Source organism: Callionymus lyra, chromosome 6 (genome assembly GCF_982586985.1).
Source record: "Callionymus lyra chromosome 6, fCalLyr1.hap1.1, whole genome shotgun sequence".
NCBI classification, from domain to species: Eukaryota; Metazoa; Chordata; class Actinopteri; order Syngnathiformes; family Callionymidae; genus Callionymus; species Callionymus lyra.
Genome location: NC_141823.1, coordinates 18,269,199 through 18,287,809, shown reverse-complemented (window position 1 = coordinate 18,287,809; position 18,611 = coordinate 18,269,199). Strand labels below are relative to the sequence as shown.

The 18,611-nt window shown below is 38.3% G+C and overlaps 3 protein-coding genes across 4 annotated transcripts in view; 1 reads left to right on the top strand and 2 right to left on the bottom strand.

Moving 5' to 3' along the window:
• The window catches only part of ankrd11 (ankyrin repeat domain 11), a 79,334-nt gene extending 75,633 nt beyond the window's left edge, over positions 1 to 3,701 (bottom strand). For both annotated transcript variants that reach the window (XM_087794023.1, XM_087794024.1), the window contains exon 1: positions 3,303 to 3,701. The gene's annotated coding sequence lies outside the window, so the exon portion shown is untranslated. The remainder of the gene's footprint in view (positions 1 to 3,302) is intronic.
• Positions 3,702 to 5,357: 1,656 nt separating this feature from the next.
• Positions 5,358 to 10,846, top strand: spg7 (SPG7 matrix AAA peptidase subunit, paraplegin). The gene is made up of 17 exons (XM_087794022.1): positions 5,358 to 5,816; positions 5,934 to 6,036; positions 6,105 to 6,200; positions 6,272 to 6,504; positions 6,587 to 6,726; positions 6,864 to 6,966; positions 7,048 to 7,173; positions 7,300 to 7,462; positions 7,660 to 7,833; positions 7,900 to 8,024; positions 8,093 to 8,195; positions 8,288 to 8,398; positions 8,483 to 8,598; positions 9,220 to 9,376; positions 9,553 to 9,716; positions 10,334 to 10,411; positions 10,474 to 10,846. Exons 1-17 carry the CDS (start codon positions 5,622 to 5,624, stop codon positions 10,672 to 10,674), a joined length of 2,388 nt encoding a protein of 795 aa, XP_087650148.1. The 5' UTR covers positions 5,358 to 5,621; the 3' UTR covers positions 10,675 to 10,846.
• Positions 10,847 to 12,528: 1,682 nt separating this feature from the next.
• On the bottom strand, positions 12,529 to 16,752 carry LOC148076621 (cadherin-15-like). Its single transcript, XM_087793432.1, has 10 exons — positions 16,431 to 16,752; positions 16,235 to 16,357; positions 15,989 to 16,168; positions 15,174 to 15,313; positions 14,980 to 15,098; positions 14,295 to 14,522; positions 14,001 to 14,228; positions 13,770 to 13,903; positions 13,511 to 13,684; positions 12,529 to 12,916 (listed from the first exon to the last, which is right to left on the bottom strand). Exons 1-10 carry the CDS (start codon positions 16,479 to 16,481, stop codon positions 12,686 to 12,688), a joined length of 1,608 nt encoding a protein of 535 aa, XP_087649558.1. The 5' UTR covers positions 16,482 to 16,752; the 3' UTR covers positions 12,529 to 12,685.
• Between the last annotated feature and the right edge of the window lie 1,859 nt (positions 16,753 to 18,611).

The window sequence follows — 18,611 nt, the reverse complement described above, 5'->3', positions numbered from 1 at the left end:
GGTGAACCTGGACCATCAAAATAAACCCCTTTTCATCAATAACGTGAAGGAATAAGAGACTTGGGATTTTGTGCATGCACATTGCAAATTGGTGTTTATGCTTCGACCGGTGTCAAGTGTGTTTTTGTGTGAGCTCTCTGAGGGAATTGCATCATTTCCATTTTCCGCCCTGTGCCACGAAAGCTTTTGGTGTTTTGTCTTTCTCAAATGCGGGACAAATTATATTTCATCATAATGGTTAAATGGCCACTAAATACAGTATGTTGATTTAAGTGTCTCTTAAATCGATCTTGGACCTCCATCATCAGTACTTGTCTATACAATGCTATCTTTTGTTTCAAATACACATTGTGTATGTAATATACACACATACACACATTAGAAAATGTGTTTAAGCCCCTCTCAGTGAAAACGGGCCTCTTCTTACATGGGGGAGAACTTCATAAAGTATTAACTTCAAAATGGAGCATCGTCATGACGAGGGACTTACTGCATATCATGGAGAGGAAGACTTCATTTATAAGCAAGATAGAAAAGTTTGATGCCATCTTGACTGAATGCCAGAGACCGGGCGAAGTTTTAGAATACATCTTATTTCTGGTCAGGAGAAATATTTGTGGACATTTTAATTCCATTTTTTTTAAATTGTTAAAATCTTCAAAATTATGTGGATCACTTTTAAAAAGAAAAAGTTCTAGAATAGAGCAGAGCTGCCAAATCAGTGACCTTGTCCAAAAAGCCTCTTCACAAAATCACAATTCCAATGATTACCCATAGTATTGTTTTCAAATCCAGTACTGGAAACAATCCGCTCAGTATATTTTCATGACGTTTTCACTGGAACTACAGCTTTCACGCTTTACAATTAATAATTACCAACTTACAAGTTTCCCAGCTCAAGTTAAAGCACAGTATATACATTATAATACCAAAGTTATGACATGCATTCAATAGAACGCTCAATAAAAATGACCAAGGGATCTTGGGCAGAGTTACTACCTGAAAAACGAACTAGCACCGACATGATTACAATGGGACAGGAAGTCTATTTCAAAGGGTCTGAAAAATGTTGACTCACTTTGTCTTACACCACAAAGCCAGAAAAGACTATGATGCCACTTTCTTTGCATTTTATTTATTGATCTAATTTGGACGACAATGGATTCAACGATCTGATCCTCGTATCAAACCCATCCAAGTTGGAACGGGTATCGATCAGTATAGAAGATACGTTTTCGCTGACGTCAAACGCTAGTGCCCATCAAGCAGCGGCTGCTAAAAGTAGCAACTCACAGAAGAGTCTGGATGTGTGTGGACGCTAGGATGAGAAGATCACTTCCTCAATTAATCCACTTAAGATGCATCACACCAAAGAACGATTCATCCGGAAATAAGCAGTTAATTGTCAGAAAAAAATGTCAGAAATTACATAAAAGTTGTCGGATTTATTTATATTGACAGTCATTCACATGGTTCTAAATTAGGTGTTTCATTGCTCTGTTGAAAACTTTGAAACACCGTCTGCCATCCCATAAACATTTGTTTAAGCTAACGATGATATCTATATTCAAGACATTTATTCCTAATAAGGGTGTTTATTTTATTCAGAAAAATATTGACTTGATTAATAGTTCATTGTTACACAGGCCATCTTCGTTTTTTGCAGGTTATATAGTAAGGGGTTAAAATTTAACTGGATTTGTTCCATGTTCTCAAAAGGCTGATTGTACCGTTTAATCTCCATTTAAATGAATATGAATAATTCCATATTATTTTGCTCATCATTCAAAGCATGATCATTGTAATCTCACAATAGTGCAAGAAAGTTGGTATCGGATCGGTAGATACTCATAGCCCTACGTATCAGTATCAGGTCCGTAAAAGTCAGATCACTGCATCCCTGTGATACCATTTATCGTTTGTGGTACAGCCGGTAGAATCCGTTGATTTGAAAAGACGTTGAAAAGAGGAATTTTATGATAGGTTTAGTGTCTTGCTCAAAAGGCATATTGACACAAACACAGGTGGAGCTAAGATTTAACCAGCAACCTCTCAGTCCCATGACGAATACACTACCATAGAACTTTGCTGAAAAACGACACCGCTTTTATGTCATCACATATATAGCATCAACTTATAGGCAATAACATTCTGAAGCATTTCATGGACAGCTATTCGGATCTATTATCAGATTGAAATTGTTGATACTGTGCAAAAATTGCGCAGAAACATTACCATCAAATACATTCATTACATCCGGTTTATCCACACTACTGTGGCTCGAGGCAATAATCTATTTATTTAAAAGTTCTCACGTGCCAAGACTCCGCAATAAGAGAAATTCAATTAAAGTCCTAAAGTCTAAACATTATGCTGTTTAAACATTATTAATAATGAAAGAATTCTCAGCAAACACCAGAACAGTTTCAATCATTCTTGTGTGCTTTTAGTTTCACATTGAGTATTTATCCAAACTGCCAGTAGATAAGTGTGTGGTCAACATAACTCAAGAAATTTAACCTCCATTAACAAAAAATGCATCATAAAAACTGTGTCAATCCCAAATGCGTTGCTTTAGGCATTTTACTTGAATGCAACTAACACAAGATCTCATGGGGTTTGGACAGAAGAGTAAACTATGAGCAAAAAAAACTCAATGTGACTCAAAGTCTGATCTACTCTTGAAAGACTTCTGGAACCACTTCACCACATATCCTGGTAAAAAACCACGACCAAACAGCAGCACTGCAGTGTTGCACAGCATTTATACTGCACCAAAGTACAAGAGCCCAGCTCTGTTTCCTGCAGCTTCCATCCATCTACACCAGAATCTGAACACAAACCCAGCAAACTTCACAGTCAGGACTGAAAGCAAAAGAGCATCAGGCTTTACTTTAGATAAGGTTATGCTATGTTTGCTACGAGGAATCAACGAGGACTCAACTACGACTTGAGTTTACAGCGATTTTCCCATGACAGGAAGAGAGCTCTGTGAGCAAATATTACCAGAATGACGAACTGAATTTAAATGTGCAACTAAAAAGGCATTAAAAATAGTCAATTCTATATCCAAAACAATTATTAAGAAGATCCACTTATCACAAGTATATGTAGATTTTAAAAAAATACAAGCATGGTTTAAAACAGATCGTGTGAAAGACGAATTTATAGCAGAATGTATAAAGCATTTTATTTAAAAAAACCAAGTAGCAACAGCTTTGTCGCAGCACACGAGTGAAGCACCGGAGCAGGCGGTTTGTTGTTGTTACCGCCAAAGCTAGTTTAGTAAAGAAGAGTCTTACCTTCGTTTTTAATGTCCACGAGATTAAAAAAAAAAAAAAAGATCTCTTATCTCTTAAGTTATGAAATGTAATTCTCAGAGGCCGATGCTAGATGTTCCCATTTGTCGACGTTTGGTTTAGTCTTCCAAATATCCGCGTTCGTTGGCCAGCAGCACCATTGCAGCTCAGCAGGATCAAGGCTAGCTTGTTCGCAGCGATATTCACCAGTGAGGGAGAAAAACACTCGCCTACTCCTCTGGAACTCGCTTCTAGCGCGGCGGTCTCGTCTACATCACCCGGCGGGAAGCGTTAGTAGTCCATTTTGAACGACGAAAAAGCGTTCACGGGGCAAAGGTAAACCATAAAAAGCAGGAAATTTTCGCAGCAGTAAAGTCCTCTTCGCTAAGCCATTCGAGCGGCCTTTGACTTCAGTGTGGACGCTCTGAGCGGAAACGCTACGAAGATGAAAGGGCGTCGCTGATTGGTTCGTTGTGACATAGGGCGGGATTTCTCGCTGTGCATACGGAAACTCTCGCCATTTTGGATCAAGGAGATCTGGTTGCACTGGAAACACGCGAGCGAAGGCGCCAACATGGCGGACCGCGTCTCCCAGTTTCAAGAGCGAGCGTTTATATTCATAAGACAACAGAGCCACCAATCACAGGGAATTGGGACCAGATATACATTTGCGCTCTTTTTTAACACAACAGGGATATTCTCTAATGCTACATGAGACTTAAGATAAAAAATCAGCAACAACAGGTTTTATGTTTAATATTAGCAACTGAAGTGGATTCAGGTTTAATCTTTAACAAAAATCCAAGAGCTGCTTTATTCGCCATATTGGTATAAATACATGGAATTTTCCGTGGTTGTGGACGACTCCGAAATTGTTTAACAAAATTAGAATATGGATAAGAAATATGTAAAAAATATACAAGAGAAATAATAATTATTATAAAAAACACAGTAATAATAATAATAATAAACGCGGTGATATATTTCACCTTTAATTAAATCTATCTGACTGACAGAGCAAATTAATAAAATTATTCAATTTGGGTAAATGTGAATTGTCCAAGCAGGAAAAAGGTGAAAAATACAGTACACAAATTGAAAAATAACAACAAAAACGGCAATTAATACAACATTAATAAAATAATGATAAATATAAAAACAGCAATATAAAGTAGACGAATACAAGTACAAACAAATAAATGGGGGGGGGGGGGGGGTAATATAATAAAATGTAATGTTATATTATATTATATTTTTTGGACTTTAATTTGAAGAATCCGGGTCCATATAAACGCATATCCCGTCACAACAGGCTACCTAAATGAGATGTTACGAAAGCGCCAATTGGCTAATAGAAAACGTTCTAAAATCCTATTGGTCATTTAAACTGTCCATCTAAGAAACATCACAAGATGTGACCATAGTGCGTAATATAGCCTTAATCGGAAATTTTAAAATGAAGATGTTTTCACTTGTTAATTAGTTTTATAGTCCAGACTAAAATATGCCATTTTACTTAATTATCTTTGGGGAATATTACATTTTGAAACGCAACAGTCCGATTGATTTTCATTAAAACGGCAAGAAAAATGACCGACAGCTCTCTCTGGTGGTTGTTAAAAGAACTACATTCTGTTTTTTTCAGAAACGGAGCTTCCGCGTTACTGTTCGCTATGACCATTATTATTATATTATTATATTATTATATGACCCATCATTTTAAAATAGTTGTTCTTGTTAAATCAAGTGAGACACAAATTGATGTATTCCGAAAATATTGTTTCTTTTTCCAAAATGTGAAGTCATCTACATACAAGTGTTTAAAATCGTTTTCAGATATAAAAATGAATAAAATTAAAAGTGCCTGAGTCAATGTGATGGTCATTTGTTATTATCCTGCTTTTTTTTTTTGCTTGTCAACATTCAGTTTAACTGTCTATTTAGTTCTGCGTAAGTCTGCGCAGCATGTAGGCCGACGAGGCAGACACTTGGAAGCAGAGGGTATAGTGTTGCGTTAAAATGCGCACTTCAAAAATTAAAAAACGAAAAAAATTACACTAGTAATCTTGTTTTTGGCAAAAAATGAAGTTTAATTACAACATGGGCGATTAATTATATTATATTTTATGTGATTATATTTTTTTAACACGTACCGGAAGATGTCATGTGTACGCCGTGCAATGTTGAATAACAAGCGCTAGCTAGCAAGCTACCTTCAAAACAAGTTACGTTGCTCCAAACGCGCAAGTATAGCTAATGTCATTTCTTTTTTTCCGTTCATTTCTCATGTTATCCAAACGGAAATAGCCACAACATTTGAACATGGCTGCTATATTGTTGTTACAACGCGCTGGTATTTGTACGAGATATAGCAGGGAGCTACTCTGTAGATTAAAAAAGCCAAAGTCGAATGTATTAGCCAGTAAGACACAATGCAAAGGACCTGCACAATATTTGTTCGTTAACTGCTCTAACTTTACGGCAATAACAAATGTAGAGGCACGGAAGCTCAGTCAGGTAAGTCGGTTTTTCAAGGGTATCATTTGATGCTTTTCATTTCACATAGAATGATGTACATCTGGCGTTATCTATCCATTTAAAGATTCTTTATATCTCTTTCTCTCCTAATTCAAGAGTCTGCTCAACAGACCAATGAGTTCTGTTTTGGGTGATCTCAGCAAGAAATTAATATGGAAGGATCTTCTCAGAAACCATGTCGGTTTAAGCAGTTTCTTGGGTAAGCAAAAAGAAAAGTGCTGAGTTCTCCATCTCATAACATAAACAATTATAAAACATCCATTGCAGGTTCAATACGTCTCTTCAGTACGCCACAGCCGAATCAAGAAAACGATAAAAGGTCAGACGGACAAAATGGGAAAAAAACACCGGAAGAAGACGAAGGTAAATGTGTTCGATTTAATGGCATCAAGTCTTTTCTAATCGTATTCTCTCTTCCCCTTATTTAATTTCAGAGGAAAAAAGACGAGCCGAGCAGATGAACAGGGCTCGCTTGCGGAACATACTGCTCTTCATGTTTCTCAGCTTTGTGTTCAACTCCCTTATCACCAATAGTAGGAACATCTCTTGGAATGACTTTTTGAATGAGATGTTGGCCAAGGGAGAAGTGGCGAGCATACAAGCAGTTCCTGACAACGACGTTGTAGTGATCAACCTTCACCCTGGTGCCGTCGTCTTTGGTCGGCCTGTACGTCCACACAGTCTAATCCAATGCATTAATCTTGTTGACTTGTGAGATAACCTGGTGTTTACGTCTTTTATTATGACAGAACAATGGAACGGTGTTCAAAATGCAAGTAAGCAACATTGACAAATTTGAGGAAAAACTGAGAGCGGCAGAAGAGGAGCTGAATGTAGACGCCAAGGACAGAATACCAGTTTCATACAATCGAACTGGATTCTTGGGAGAGTAAGACCTGTTTTGTGCTGTTGTGAAAGTTGATAAATAATATATTGACATTATAAATACTTCTATTAAGAATTTTACTTTACTTAATATTAATATTGTTGATTAACAATAATGTTTTTGTGTCCATTTTATTCCAGAACAAGTTTTATTATTGTGGGAGCAGCCATTGCTGTTGGTCTTTTATGGTTCTTCCTACGCGGCGCAGGCATTGTAGGTCGGGAAGGTGGCTCCAGTGTTTTTGTAAGGAATTAAACCTTATCTCTTTATTGGATGTGTTACTTATGATAAATGCTGATTTTAAATGTATTTTTCCTACCATAGAATCAGTTTAGGACGGCAAAATTCACCATTGTGGATGGGAAATCTGGAAAGGGAGTGAGATTTAAAGATGTCGCAGGAATTCATGAAGCCAAAGTAGAAGTAAAAGAGTTTGTCGACTACCTCAAGGTGAGACGATTTTGTAATTTGTTAAGAAGTCATATGTCATTAATCAATTTCGTTTCATTTTGAAAAATCGTATATTCCCAAATAAATCCATGAAACTTAATGGGAATTCTAACCTTTGTTTTGTAGAACCCAGAACGATACATCCAGTTGGGGGCCAAGGTTCCTAAGGGCTCATTGTTGCTCGGGCCACCTGGCTGTGGCAAGACCCTGCTTGCAAAGGCTGTTGCTACTGAAGCAGAAGTTCCATTCCTGGCAATGGCTGGCTCTGAATTTGTGGAATTCATTGGAGGTATGTTGGATTTATCAGTTTGGGCAAGCTGTTTAACAAAATCAGAGCGATCCATTTTGTGAGTCTACCATGCTGCCTTTTTATAGTTCATATAAGTCTAAACCTTTTTCAGATACTGTAAATCTTTTCTGTTAAATAGTTCAAATTGTTTAATTATCCAAATTGTTTCATATATTCATTATTTGTTTCTTTTACAGGCCTTGGTGCTGCTCGCGTCAGAAGTCTCTTCAAAGAAGCTCGTGCCCGAGCGCCCTGCATTGTTTATATAGATGAAATCGATGCTGTGGGGAAGAAGCGCTCAAGCAATATGGCAGCTAGAACCAGTTCGGAGTTTGAGCAGACCCTGAACCAGCTCCTGGTGGAGATGGATGGTAGATATAAACATCTGTCTACAACAGTCGTCAATCAGATGGTGAATAACCTCCTTTTGTTCGTAGGAATGGGGACCACAGACCATGTTATTGTTCTGGCCTCCACCAACAGAGCCGACGTGTTGGACAATGCTTTGATGAGGCCGGGGAGACTGGACCGACACATCTATATTGATCTCCCCAATCTGCAGGTGAGTTTACTACATTTTACTGTGTTTACATTGGTACTAAAGCTTGCTCTATTAATGTCATTTTGAAGGAGAGGACGGAAATATTTGAGCAACATTTGAAAGTCTTGAAGCTCACTCAACCAGCCAAGTTTTACTCACAGCGTCTGGCCGAACTCACGCCAGGATTCAGCGGTAATAAAACTATGTTTTCATAAAAGACCCGTGCAGTTCCAGTCAGAGGTAGAAATGTGGAGATTTGGAATTCACAACATGATTCTCCCCAGGTGCTGACATCGCAAACATTTGTAACGAGGCAGCTATTCATGCTGCCAGAGAAGGACACAAGTCAATTCACACTTTTAACTTTGAGTATGCAGTGGAGAGAGTGATAGCAGGTGAAGCAGCAAAATGTGACTCGAACAAAGGAAGATACCTCTGTCTCAAACTCGTGTGCTTCTTTCTTTTTTTTACACTAAAAGGAAGTGCAAAAAAGAGCAAAATTCTTTCTAAAGAGGAACAGAGGGTGGTCGCCTACCATGAGTCTGGACATGCTCTGGTGGGGTGGCTGCTTGAGCACACAGAGGCTGTTATGAAGGTAAATAAATAATATATATATATATATATATATATATATATAATATTGCATGAATTGACACACAATACAATGAAAAATGTAGACAAACACTGCAAGGCCACATGCTGTGATATGCCTTGTGTTGTCTCTGGGGTCGAGGTAAACAAACTCCCTGGTTTCCAGAAATACAGATGCAGTGCTCAAGGTTGACACAGATAACACAAGTTTTAAACCTTTATTCTTACAAAATAATAAACAAATGTCATTAGAACAACAACACATTTTGATTCATATTTTTCTTTTGCTGTTTCTTAACAGCTGTGCACGTTAAGCATTGGTTAGAACCACTATAACGAGAAACATTGCATTAAAAACATATTTCAATGTAGCTTATATATTAACAAACGTATAACATGAATGAAAAAACAACTGCAGTAACCAATATCAAAAAGCGTCTAAGCTCTACAGGATGTTTTTTCTGTAATTGGGTTTAAAAAGCAAGAAACTATGGTTAAAAAAAGAAGAAAATATAGTTAAATAATTATTGGGGGCTCATAATTAAACACCAAAGATGAGTATTCCATCAAAAGGTGTCATCACTTGCCTTGTGATGAAAGTCCTTCATCTCCTTTGCCCTGACAGGTGTCTATTGCCCCGCGGACAAATGCTGCCCTGGGATTTGCTCAGATTTTGCCTCGTGACCAGTACCTCTTCTCTAAAGACCAGCTGTTTGAGCGCATGTGCATGGCCCTGGGAGGAAGAGCTGCGGAGGCCATCACCTTCAATAAGGTCACAACAGGTGAACAACAACTCTACATCGTTTCTATTTCAATGAAGGTGTGAAATGTAAGTGGCTTATACAGTGCATATTAAGAGAGTATGCTTTTTTTTTTACATGTGTCATGGTCATGTTTCAGCCCCCAAGCAATATTTAACGTTTAATAAATAATGAATCAATATTGCATTTTCTTCCAGGGGCTCAGGATGACCTGCGCAAGGTGACGCGTGTAGCGTATTCCATGGTGAAGCAGCATGGAATGTGTGAGAGCGTAGGCCAGGTCTCTTTCCCAGAGTCCGATGGGCAAGCTGCTTTCTGGCGTCGCCCCTACAGTCAGGCTCTGCAGCAGCAGATGGACCATGTAAGCTGCAAATAACGTTTGAAATTTATGTGATTCATTAAGTTGATGGAAACGTTAAATGCCTTTTCTTTTTTTTCCCTTATGTTTTCATGAGTGATCTGGATGAGTTTTGATGTGCACACTCACACTTGGACAAAGAACATGGGAAATGTTCATATGTCTATTGTTTAGGAGGTCTTAACCCTTGTGTTATCTTAGGATCAAGGTGACCCAAAGGCATGAAAAAAAATGTGTTTGAGGTATCCCTTGTGTTGTCTCTAGGTCAAAATGAGCAAGCTCCACCACTTCATATGTATTTCTGGAAGCCAGAGAGGTTGTTTCCCTTGACCGGGAGACAACACAAGGGGTTCCTCAAACACATTTGTTTTAGGCCTTCAGGTCACCTTGACCCTGAGATGACACAAGGGTTGAGAACATTCCCGCAGAGCCGAATGGAAGCTAATACTTACAAAAAGACCTTGATGAGCTCACTTGAATTGCATCTTTTTTTGAAGTAGGAAGTAATTCCTTTCTCATCTAATTTGGGCAGGATTCAGACTCATTTTCCCTCCTGCTTATCAAGCTAATGAAGCAATTCTTGTCACCTTTTTTTATTTAAATGTTTTTTGTTTTTCCAGGAAGCCCAAAGGCTTATTGCTAGTGCTTACCGACACACGGAGAAACTTCTGCAGGACAACAAGAACCTGCTGTCTTTGGTAAGATGGCTCTTCCTGCTCATGAACCGTGTTTTTGTTGACCAGGTCTCCTGTGTTTACAGCTGGCCAAAGCACTGATAGAACGGGAGGTGGTGAACTATGATGACATCGAAGCCTTGCTGGGTCCTCCTCCACACGGCCCTAAAAAGATGATTGTCCCTCAGAGCTGGGTGGAGGCGGAGAGGGACAAGGAAGACCTGGCTGATGATGCGCCCCCTCCGCCCCCCAGCAAGCAGAGGGAAGAGGACATGGATTCTACATGAAATTTGTTAATCTTCGTTAAGTGTTGAATTGTGTGAAATGGCTTTAGTCAGGCATTTGCAAATTTTCTTTAATAAAGAGTATTAAATTATGAGCTGTTTATGAAAGGGATAAGAGATGAATTTATAGGATGTCTCTTTTCTGAGGAATTAAAGGCTTTGCTGAAAAATTCTAGTGAGGTTTTTTTTAATTATTTTTGTGTTCCTTTTAAGCCATAACATTACATTACATTTAGTGAATTGCTGAGCAACCAGTGCCCTGGAAAAGTTCAGGTAGTTAACGTTAGAGAGAAAGACCTTATGCAAGAATCTTGATTCCGTCCGACCATTTTGTGACAACTCAAATGATAACAATCCAATTTTTTAATGAATGTTTCCCCTGCCTCTCTGGCACGCAACCTATAGGAAAAATGAGGCAACAGTTACCTCTAGATACAATGTTTTGTCTAAAATACAAACCACATGTATTTAAAGATATAGTCATGACAGTGTCTCGCAAAATACTTCATCTGAACCATGGAATATAATTCAGTTTGTGAGCTTGTTTGCGCTTTGTAAGCCATTCATGAACACCTGTTGTTTGTGTCTGCTGGTAGTCATTTTCAAAAGCTCTTTATAAGTAAATTAAACATTGAGTGTATGACACTTTAAACTACACATAACTTTTATATTAACAAAAAAAGAAGAAAATGTATCCATTTTCAAAGTTTCTGTGCGGTCTGTCACTTCCTGGTCTGACGTGACGACGCTTTTAAGGTAATTTAAACGTAATTTAAACCACAATTTATCATCTAAACGCAAAAGATGTTAACATTTTCAATATAACCTCTATTAAAATCAGTGTTTAGAACAGGGACTACGGTTCAGCCAATCGGCGGCGGCGTCAAAAAGCGAGGACAGATTCCATCAGCCCGAAAATCTCCTTTACTTTTACAAAGTCTCTCAAATGTGGCATTCATTTGTTTAAGCATCTTTTAAATCTACTGCTTTAAAAGCGATATTGGATTGAACTCAACCATCCATCCATATTCATTTCGTACAAAAATACTTATTTGGTTGCAACAATTTTCATCATTAAAGGGCAACTAATGTGAAACTCCAACGTTTCTGACTCACTCACATGTTTCAAATGTTGAAGTCTTCCTCTCCAAGATGAACTAAGTCTCTTATCATGACCACGCTTTGAAGTTATGACTTTATAAAATCTCAGCGAACGAGAGGTTATGAGAGCTCAGTCTATAATGATATAATAATGGCTTCACTCCTCCTCCAGCCAGCTGTAATCCCTGACCGCTTTATTTATACAACAAGTCCCTTGGAGGGGGAAATTTTAGGGATTGATGACATATGGTGACAAACCTTGATGCTTGGCCAATCCCAGCAGAGTGGGTTCGGTTATAGTAAACAAGATTTGATCTCCAGGAACAGTGTTTTCAGTTAAGAACATTTAGCCATTTCTTGGTTAATTCCTTCCTCAATTCCATTAAAATCCTGCTCCTCAGACATGCTTTTCTTTTTGTTATTGTGGGCACTGTCTAAAAAACCACATATATCTCCTGATAAGTTGATTCATGCCTTAATAACATCCATCCCAGACGTGCCCCCAGTAATGGTCGTACTTGGGGAACACTTTCCAAATCCTGCATCAGTTACTAGCTTTTCAAAAACCTATTGTGATGTAATTATGAAATCACATCCACAAAAACTTTTACTAGATTGACTTAAAAAAAATACCTATGCCAATACAAGCAGTCTACACAAGTGTAACACAACAAGAGTATTTTATTAAATTGACAACAATACATCGTAATATCAGGCACAATTAGACGATACCAAAAGACAGCAGGATTTGTGGATTTAAACAGGACATTAGTAAGAAATTGACGATGTGAAATATGAGGCTATTTAAAAACAACCTTGATATCATCCTTGAAATGATTTATGCTTCAATTAGCGCCGCTGTTTTATTCCCATTAAGATCATATATACGTAGTCAAATATCCAGAGATGCGCGTCAATGGCCTGAAGTGGCCTCGTCACCCTTCGTAATGTCCCAGCTCTCCTGGGCCAGTTTCTTGAACTGTGGTACCCAGTCGTTCAGGTAGTCAAACTCCTGTTCGTCACTACAGCAGGATGAGACGATAGAACTGAGGCTCCCTTCCATCGAGTTGTTGCCTTCATAGTTGTAGATCAGTGCTGTGTCGTACGGTGGCCCGTCCTCGTCCTTTTCGGCTTCGTCCACGCGCTGTTGACAAATTAGTTTTTTACATTTTTAAACAAGTCATTTTCCATGAAGCAATACCAAGAGTATAAACGATTTTGAAAAATGTGTAAGTACTATGGGAAATGAATTGATTCGTAAGAGATTGACGGTAACGTCATCGTGAATTTAACAGTACACTTTTCCATCCATGCAGTTATACATATCTACCCCTAACACCAACATGTTCTGGCTATTTCAAAGACACTGTTTCTTTATGTGACATCACAGACGACATCACTGAAACCCTTGCAAGGGCCAATATCTCTAGAAGGCACACAATTTAATATCATCTAATGGTTATTTTTGTCAATCGATCCATTAGGTTAAACTGTCTCATAACGCATACCTGTTAAATACACAGTATTTATATTTTTTATAAATCAAGTAATATTTGAACTGCACTATAGGTGCCACAGAATGGCTGCTTGGTGAAAATGAAACACACCTGGGTTACAATGAAAAAAGTATTTATGCCTGAGGTAGGAAAATATTATTTTAGGTTGTGTCTAAAATGTAAAGCAAATTAATAAATGGAAATGATTCTGTTTGGTTCTGGTGATTTGTAAGAAGACTTACTTTACGTATGCAGTCCTCAATATCTTCTAGAGACTTCGAGGTGGGAGCAGGTACAGGATGATCGGTTCCATCTGGTAGCCCCGGCGGGGAAGTGACCGAGTGCACAAGATCAAAGTTGTCTGCGGCCAACAGGACATTATTGAGTTTTCCCGCTCGGTTTGGATTGACCGGGTTCTACGGGCAGAAGTACAAAAGCTTGCAACACATCAATCGTCATCATGACACTGTACTTTAAATATCAACCATGTTTGTGTCGTACCATGTCTCGCTCTACGCAGCCTGCTTCACCGATATTGACTGCATCCCCTTGACCTTCTGGCTCAACCTCTCTGCATTTCCGTTTGTTGTGGTACTGCTTCAGAGCGTCCAGTAACTCCACAACTAGAATCACAACTACAAGAAAATATGAATTAATATTGTCATTGAATTCAAGCTTTAACCTCCTAGTGATGGTTGAAAAGTTTCAAACTCTGATGGAGAAAGAGCTTACATGGTATAAGTGTGATGACGACGATGACCACGATAAAGGCCACGATTCCAACTCCCATGTGAGATTCCAAGGCAGTTGCTAACTTACAACTACCAAAGTAGTCGCACGTGCACAGACTCAGGTTGACGTGAGCGGAGGATCGAAGAGTCCCGGAGTCTGAAACCGTCACCGAGACCTGGTACGGGCCTGACTGAACGTCCGAACCAGCCTGAAGCACCGCGTGAGTCTCTGAAATGAACAAAAGACACCATTAGAAGATTTATGGTTTAACTTACGATTGCGGATTTAACTCACCGTTGACTTGAGTCACACTCCATTTATCACTTGATTGCACCCAGGGTGTATCGAGTGAGTACTGTACTGCATGGGGTGGAAGGTTGGCAGTGCTCAGAACCAGACCAGAGTTAGATGCACCTTGATTCTTGCAGATGAAGCCAGAGAGAGGAGTGAGCAGTGGGACAAAGACACAGTTCTCGGCAGTAGTGATTTTCACACCGGCTGTGGTGGAATGTCCGGTGACAGCTGCAAAGATCAATCCATCAATTTATCTTAACAATTTTAATACATCGTCAAACAACAACATAATTTTTGTTCTGAAAACGTAATCTCTTAAAAATAGATAGAAATCTCATCGCAGTAAATCTTCAACGCATCGCCATCCATCAATCAATTTATCGATGTCTATCCATCAATCAATCAATCCACAAATCAATCTATCAATGTCCATCCATCAATTCATTATTCAAACTATCGACATCTATCCGCCAATCAATCTATCAATGTCCATCCATCAATCAATTTATCGATGTCTATCCATCAATCAATCTAACAATGTCCATCCATCAATTCATTAATCAATATATCGACATCTATCCGCCAATCAATCTATGGTAGTCTATCTGTCAATTAATCAATCGCAGTCTATCATCAATCTATCAATCAATCAATCAATCAATCGTACAAGCACAAGTCAACTCACCTGTCACCTTGATTTTAACAGTGCAGATCTTGTTTTTAACATTGCTTGTGATGGCCGTTCTATCTCCTGTATCTTTAGTGATGTTGAGCCAGTTCCTTGGGTCTGTGATCATCTCAAATCTGCAGCACATGAAGGATGAAGATGGATCTTTACAGACACAAACTCACTTGTATTCTTCCGATTCTGATTATTACCTGCTAGTGTCCTGCTTAACCACTGTGACGATGACGGTGGCTGTGCTCACTGAGACACTTGAAGATTTGCCGATTAAAGGATCGATGTTCCTGACAAACAGAGTCAGACTGTGCTCCTTCAGAGTCGCGTAGTCCAAAGACTAGAAGATAAAAGGACATTTTTAGTCACATTCATTCAAAATGGTTTTATTAATGTGTGTTATTTTGTATTATTACGTTACTATGTCAATCACTGAAGTATGTCAATCACATATCCAAACAACTGAAATTCAAGCAATTAAAAAAAACTTTATAGAAGATTTTATTTTATTAATAATCTATGTAGATTTAAGCTTTTTCACCTTTATACAGATTACTTTGCTCATTTTAAGAAAGGGATGTTTTCAAAACGACAAGAAATTACACATATATTTGAAAACACATCTCTAGAGAAAGTTTTTTTATTTGGCTGAAGTATTGAGAGACTTAAGTCGATTGAAACCACATAGAAATTGCAGCATTGCAGTTACAGTTCTGACACTAACAGAAAAGTCATTTGAAATACAGATTGTGCCTTGAATGCATGAAGAATAATTTTGCTTATTGTATATTTGGTGCTATTCCTATTCTTAGCTGCGTCATTTCAAATTGTGGACAATATTTTTTGCATCACATAGAATCCAGAAAACGACTTTTTTTGAACAGAAAATCTGGTTGAGAACACAAATAGAATATGTTTAGGAAACAAACGTCTGGATAATGGCTGGTTTCTATGTTTGTATTTTGCAAACATATTTCATACATTTGAATGATTTATTAGATCCTTTCTGTCGTACCTTCACCACACTCAAGATGCCCTGGTTGGTCTCAGAATCCGTTCTTATGCTGAAATACCCGTGAGGGTCATCAGAGACGGAGTACTTTGCCTCCCAGTTTCCTGTTCCAGGTTCATCTGCGTCTGACACGTTCACTCGGCCGATGTCACCAAGTTTGTTCTCCACAGCAGTCATGTGGTACTGGAACAAAGAGAAGAAGTAGAGAGTTAATAATCTAGTAGGTTTATTTTATTTGACAATTCTCACAGATGTTGGGCTGAACTCTGGGACATGACGGTTGATTTCAGTCATATTAATGAAGGTCTTATCTTCATCTCTGAAGCCGGAGCCACCTCGATCAGCAACCCTGAGTCCCAACGCTTTCACCGACTGAAAGTTTCAATGAAACGTGTCATATATTCTCGTCCTGTACTGCAAATGCATTGATCAAGTGTTGACTCACCCCACGGACCAGAGCAGCCAGCACACACACTGTTACCAGCCATGATTTCATACTGTGATCTTAAACACACTCTATCTTTCCTTTGACAGCCATGCAGTTTGTCCACTCTCCAGACTTCCCCTAAGAGTGTTGGACTATGTTTCCCATTCAATAATGTGTTGCACCTCCCCCAAAACAGAAGCTGGGAATCTATCATTGATCTTTTTTTCTAATAAAAATCAATGACAATGAGTCATACGAAATGAATCGCAACCAATAAATGTCACACTTGGATATTAACCCGTGTTATTCACATTATGTACTTCGTGTCTTGATGCATAGCATCCCGTAACGTTTAAACATTAAGGATCTTGGACACGTTTCTAACTTCCTCCTCCGTGTTGCTGCTTAAATAACCGAGGAGGAAATCCACTTCAAGGTCGTGAACAGCCAACTTTCATGTTGAGAAATTGTCAGGTTTAGAATTAAGATGACATCATTTCACAAATAAAGTCTTCAAAGGTAAATGTTGAAGGAGCAGACTACTTTGGAGCAGAGACTGGTTTGAAACACTAAATGTTCTTCTCCCTCCTGTCATACTCTTTACATTAAGAGATTTCAGTAAAACCCATGAGGTCGCATGGTAAAATAAAGGTATCTTGAAATAAATCTGGCCTTCTTATAGCTCCAGTATATAATCCAAAATCTTGCTTGACAAACACATTTGCTTATTTGTTTAAATGACGCACATTTTTGTAAGGGCTTCACAGAAATAACACAGATCCAAATGCACAAGACACCACAAGTAGTTTGACAACTATTTTATTTTAATACCAAATCAAAACATCTAAGAATTACAATAAAATTAGACCATATCAAAAACCAAGGTTGCTGGCAATTCCAGAAAAAAAAGAGAGAGCATCTTAAACAGAGTATTTTACAACACCAGGTAAAGACAATGAAGGTTCATCAGACCTGGTGCGGACACACATTAAAGGAAACCCTTACAATAAACCCTCACAATAAAACAGGAAGTGAAACAAAAACAAGTGTGCAAAAATAATAATTAACTAATGATTAACAATCAGAAATTACATGTTGTTTTTCCTTTTTAACATTTAAAGAAACCCGTTTTACTTAATACTATTTTGTACCAACATGCAACTTATAGCATTTGGAATATTTATAGCAAAGAGCTCATTTGGCAATTCTGCCAAAAAGTAATTATCCTGGTCCATTTCCAAAAACTATGTTAGTTATTTACATATTTTTTATATAATTTCTGATTACAAAAAATGTTTATGCTGTAATCGGATAATGCATAAGTGAGGATTTGCCAACGTCATGAAAAGCAGCTCAGAGAGACTCTTGAGCAACACTATTCATGAGAGCTGTATATATCGGCCACCTTCTGGAATGATGGTCCCCACCCATCCAGGAAGTCGTAGTCGTGATCGCCATCAGAGCTGGACGAGTAAATAGAGCTGAGGCCTACAGTCAGCCCTCTCCTTCATAGTGGTTGACGTAGTTCACGTCCAATGACGGCTCGTTCAATTTCTTGTTTTCATTGTTCTTCAGACGCTGACGAGAGCAATGGTTAGACATGTGCTTGATGAAATCTCTAATATGATCTTTCTTTCGATACAACACATGTTTATAACTTTACCTTACATTACAATATTCACATAAAGTGTCAGTACATTCCAATGAATAGTTATACACTTAAAATGCTTTTTTTTTTAAAACAACAGGACAACATAAGTCGGATTTACACAGAATTTCAATTAAATTTCAATGTAGAGTGTCTAAAATGTGTCTTTTGACGCTTACTTTATTCAACATGTCTTCAATGTCGGGATCAGGCAGGGCTTTGGAAGCGTCAACCTGAACTTCAGAGTAGCCTTGACTGACTTTAAACACGAGAGACAGAGCAATGTTGGGGACACGCTCTAGGTTGAGGTCGTTCTGAGGGGTATAAAACAATTGTGTTGGGTTTTAATGTCAAGAAATGATAAGTGAGTGAGCCAATGCTAGTTTCAGTTGCCTTATTAGGAAGACTAGTTCGCTAATTTCAGCAGAGGTTTTGAGTCATAATCAAATGTACAGAATAAAATGCATGGTGATAATTCATTTTATTTCGACAGAAAAAGCTAAAACGTCAAGAAATTCACCTCGTCCTCATCAGTTAGGGCTGCTTGTGCT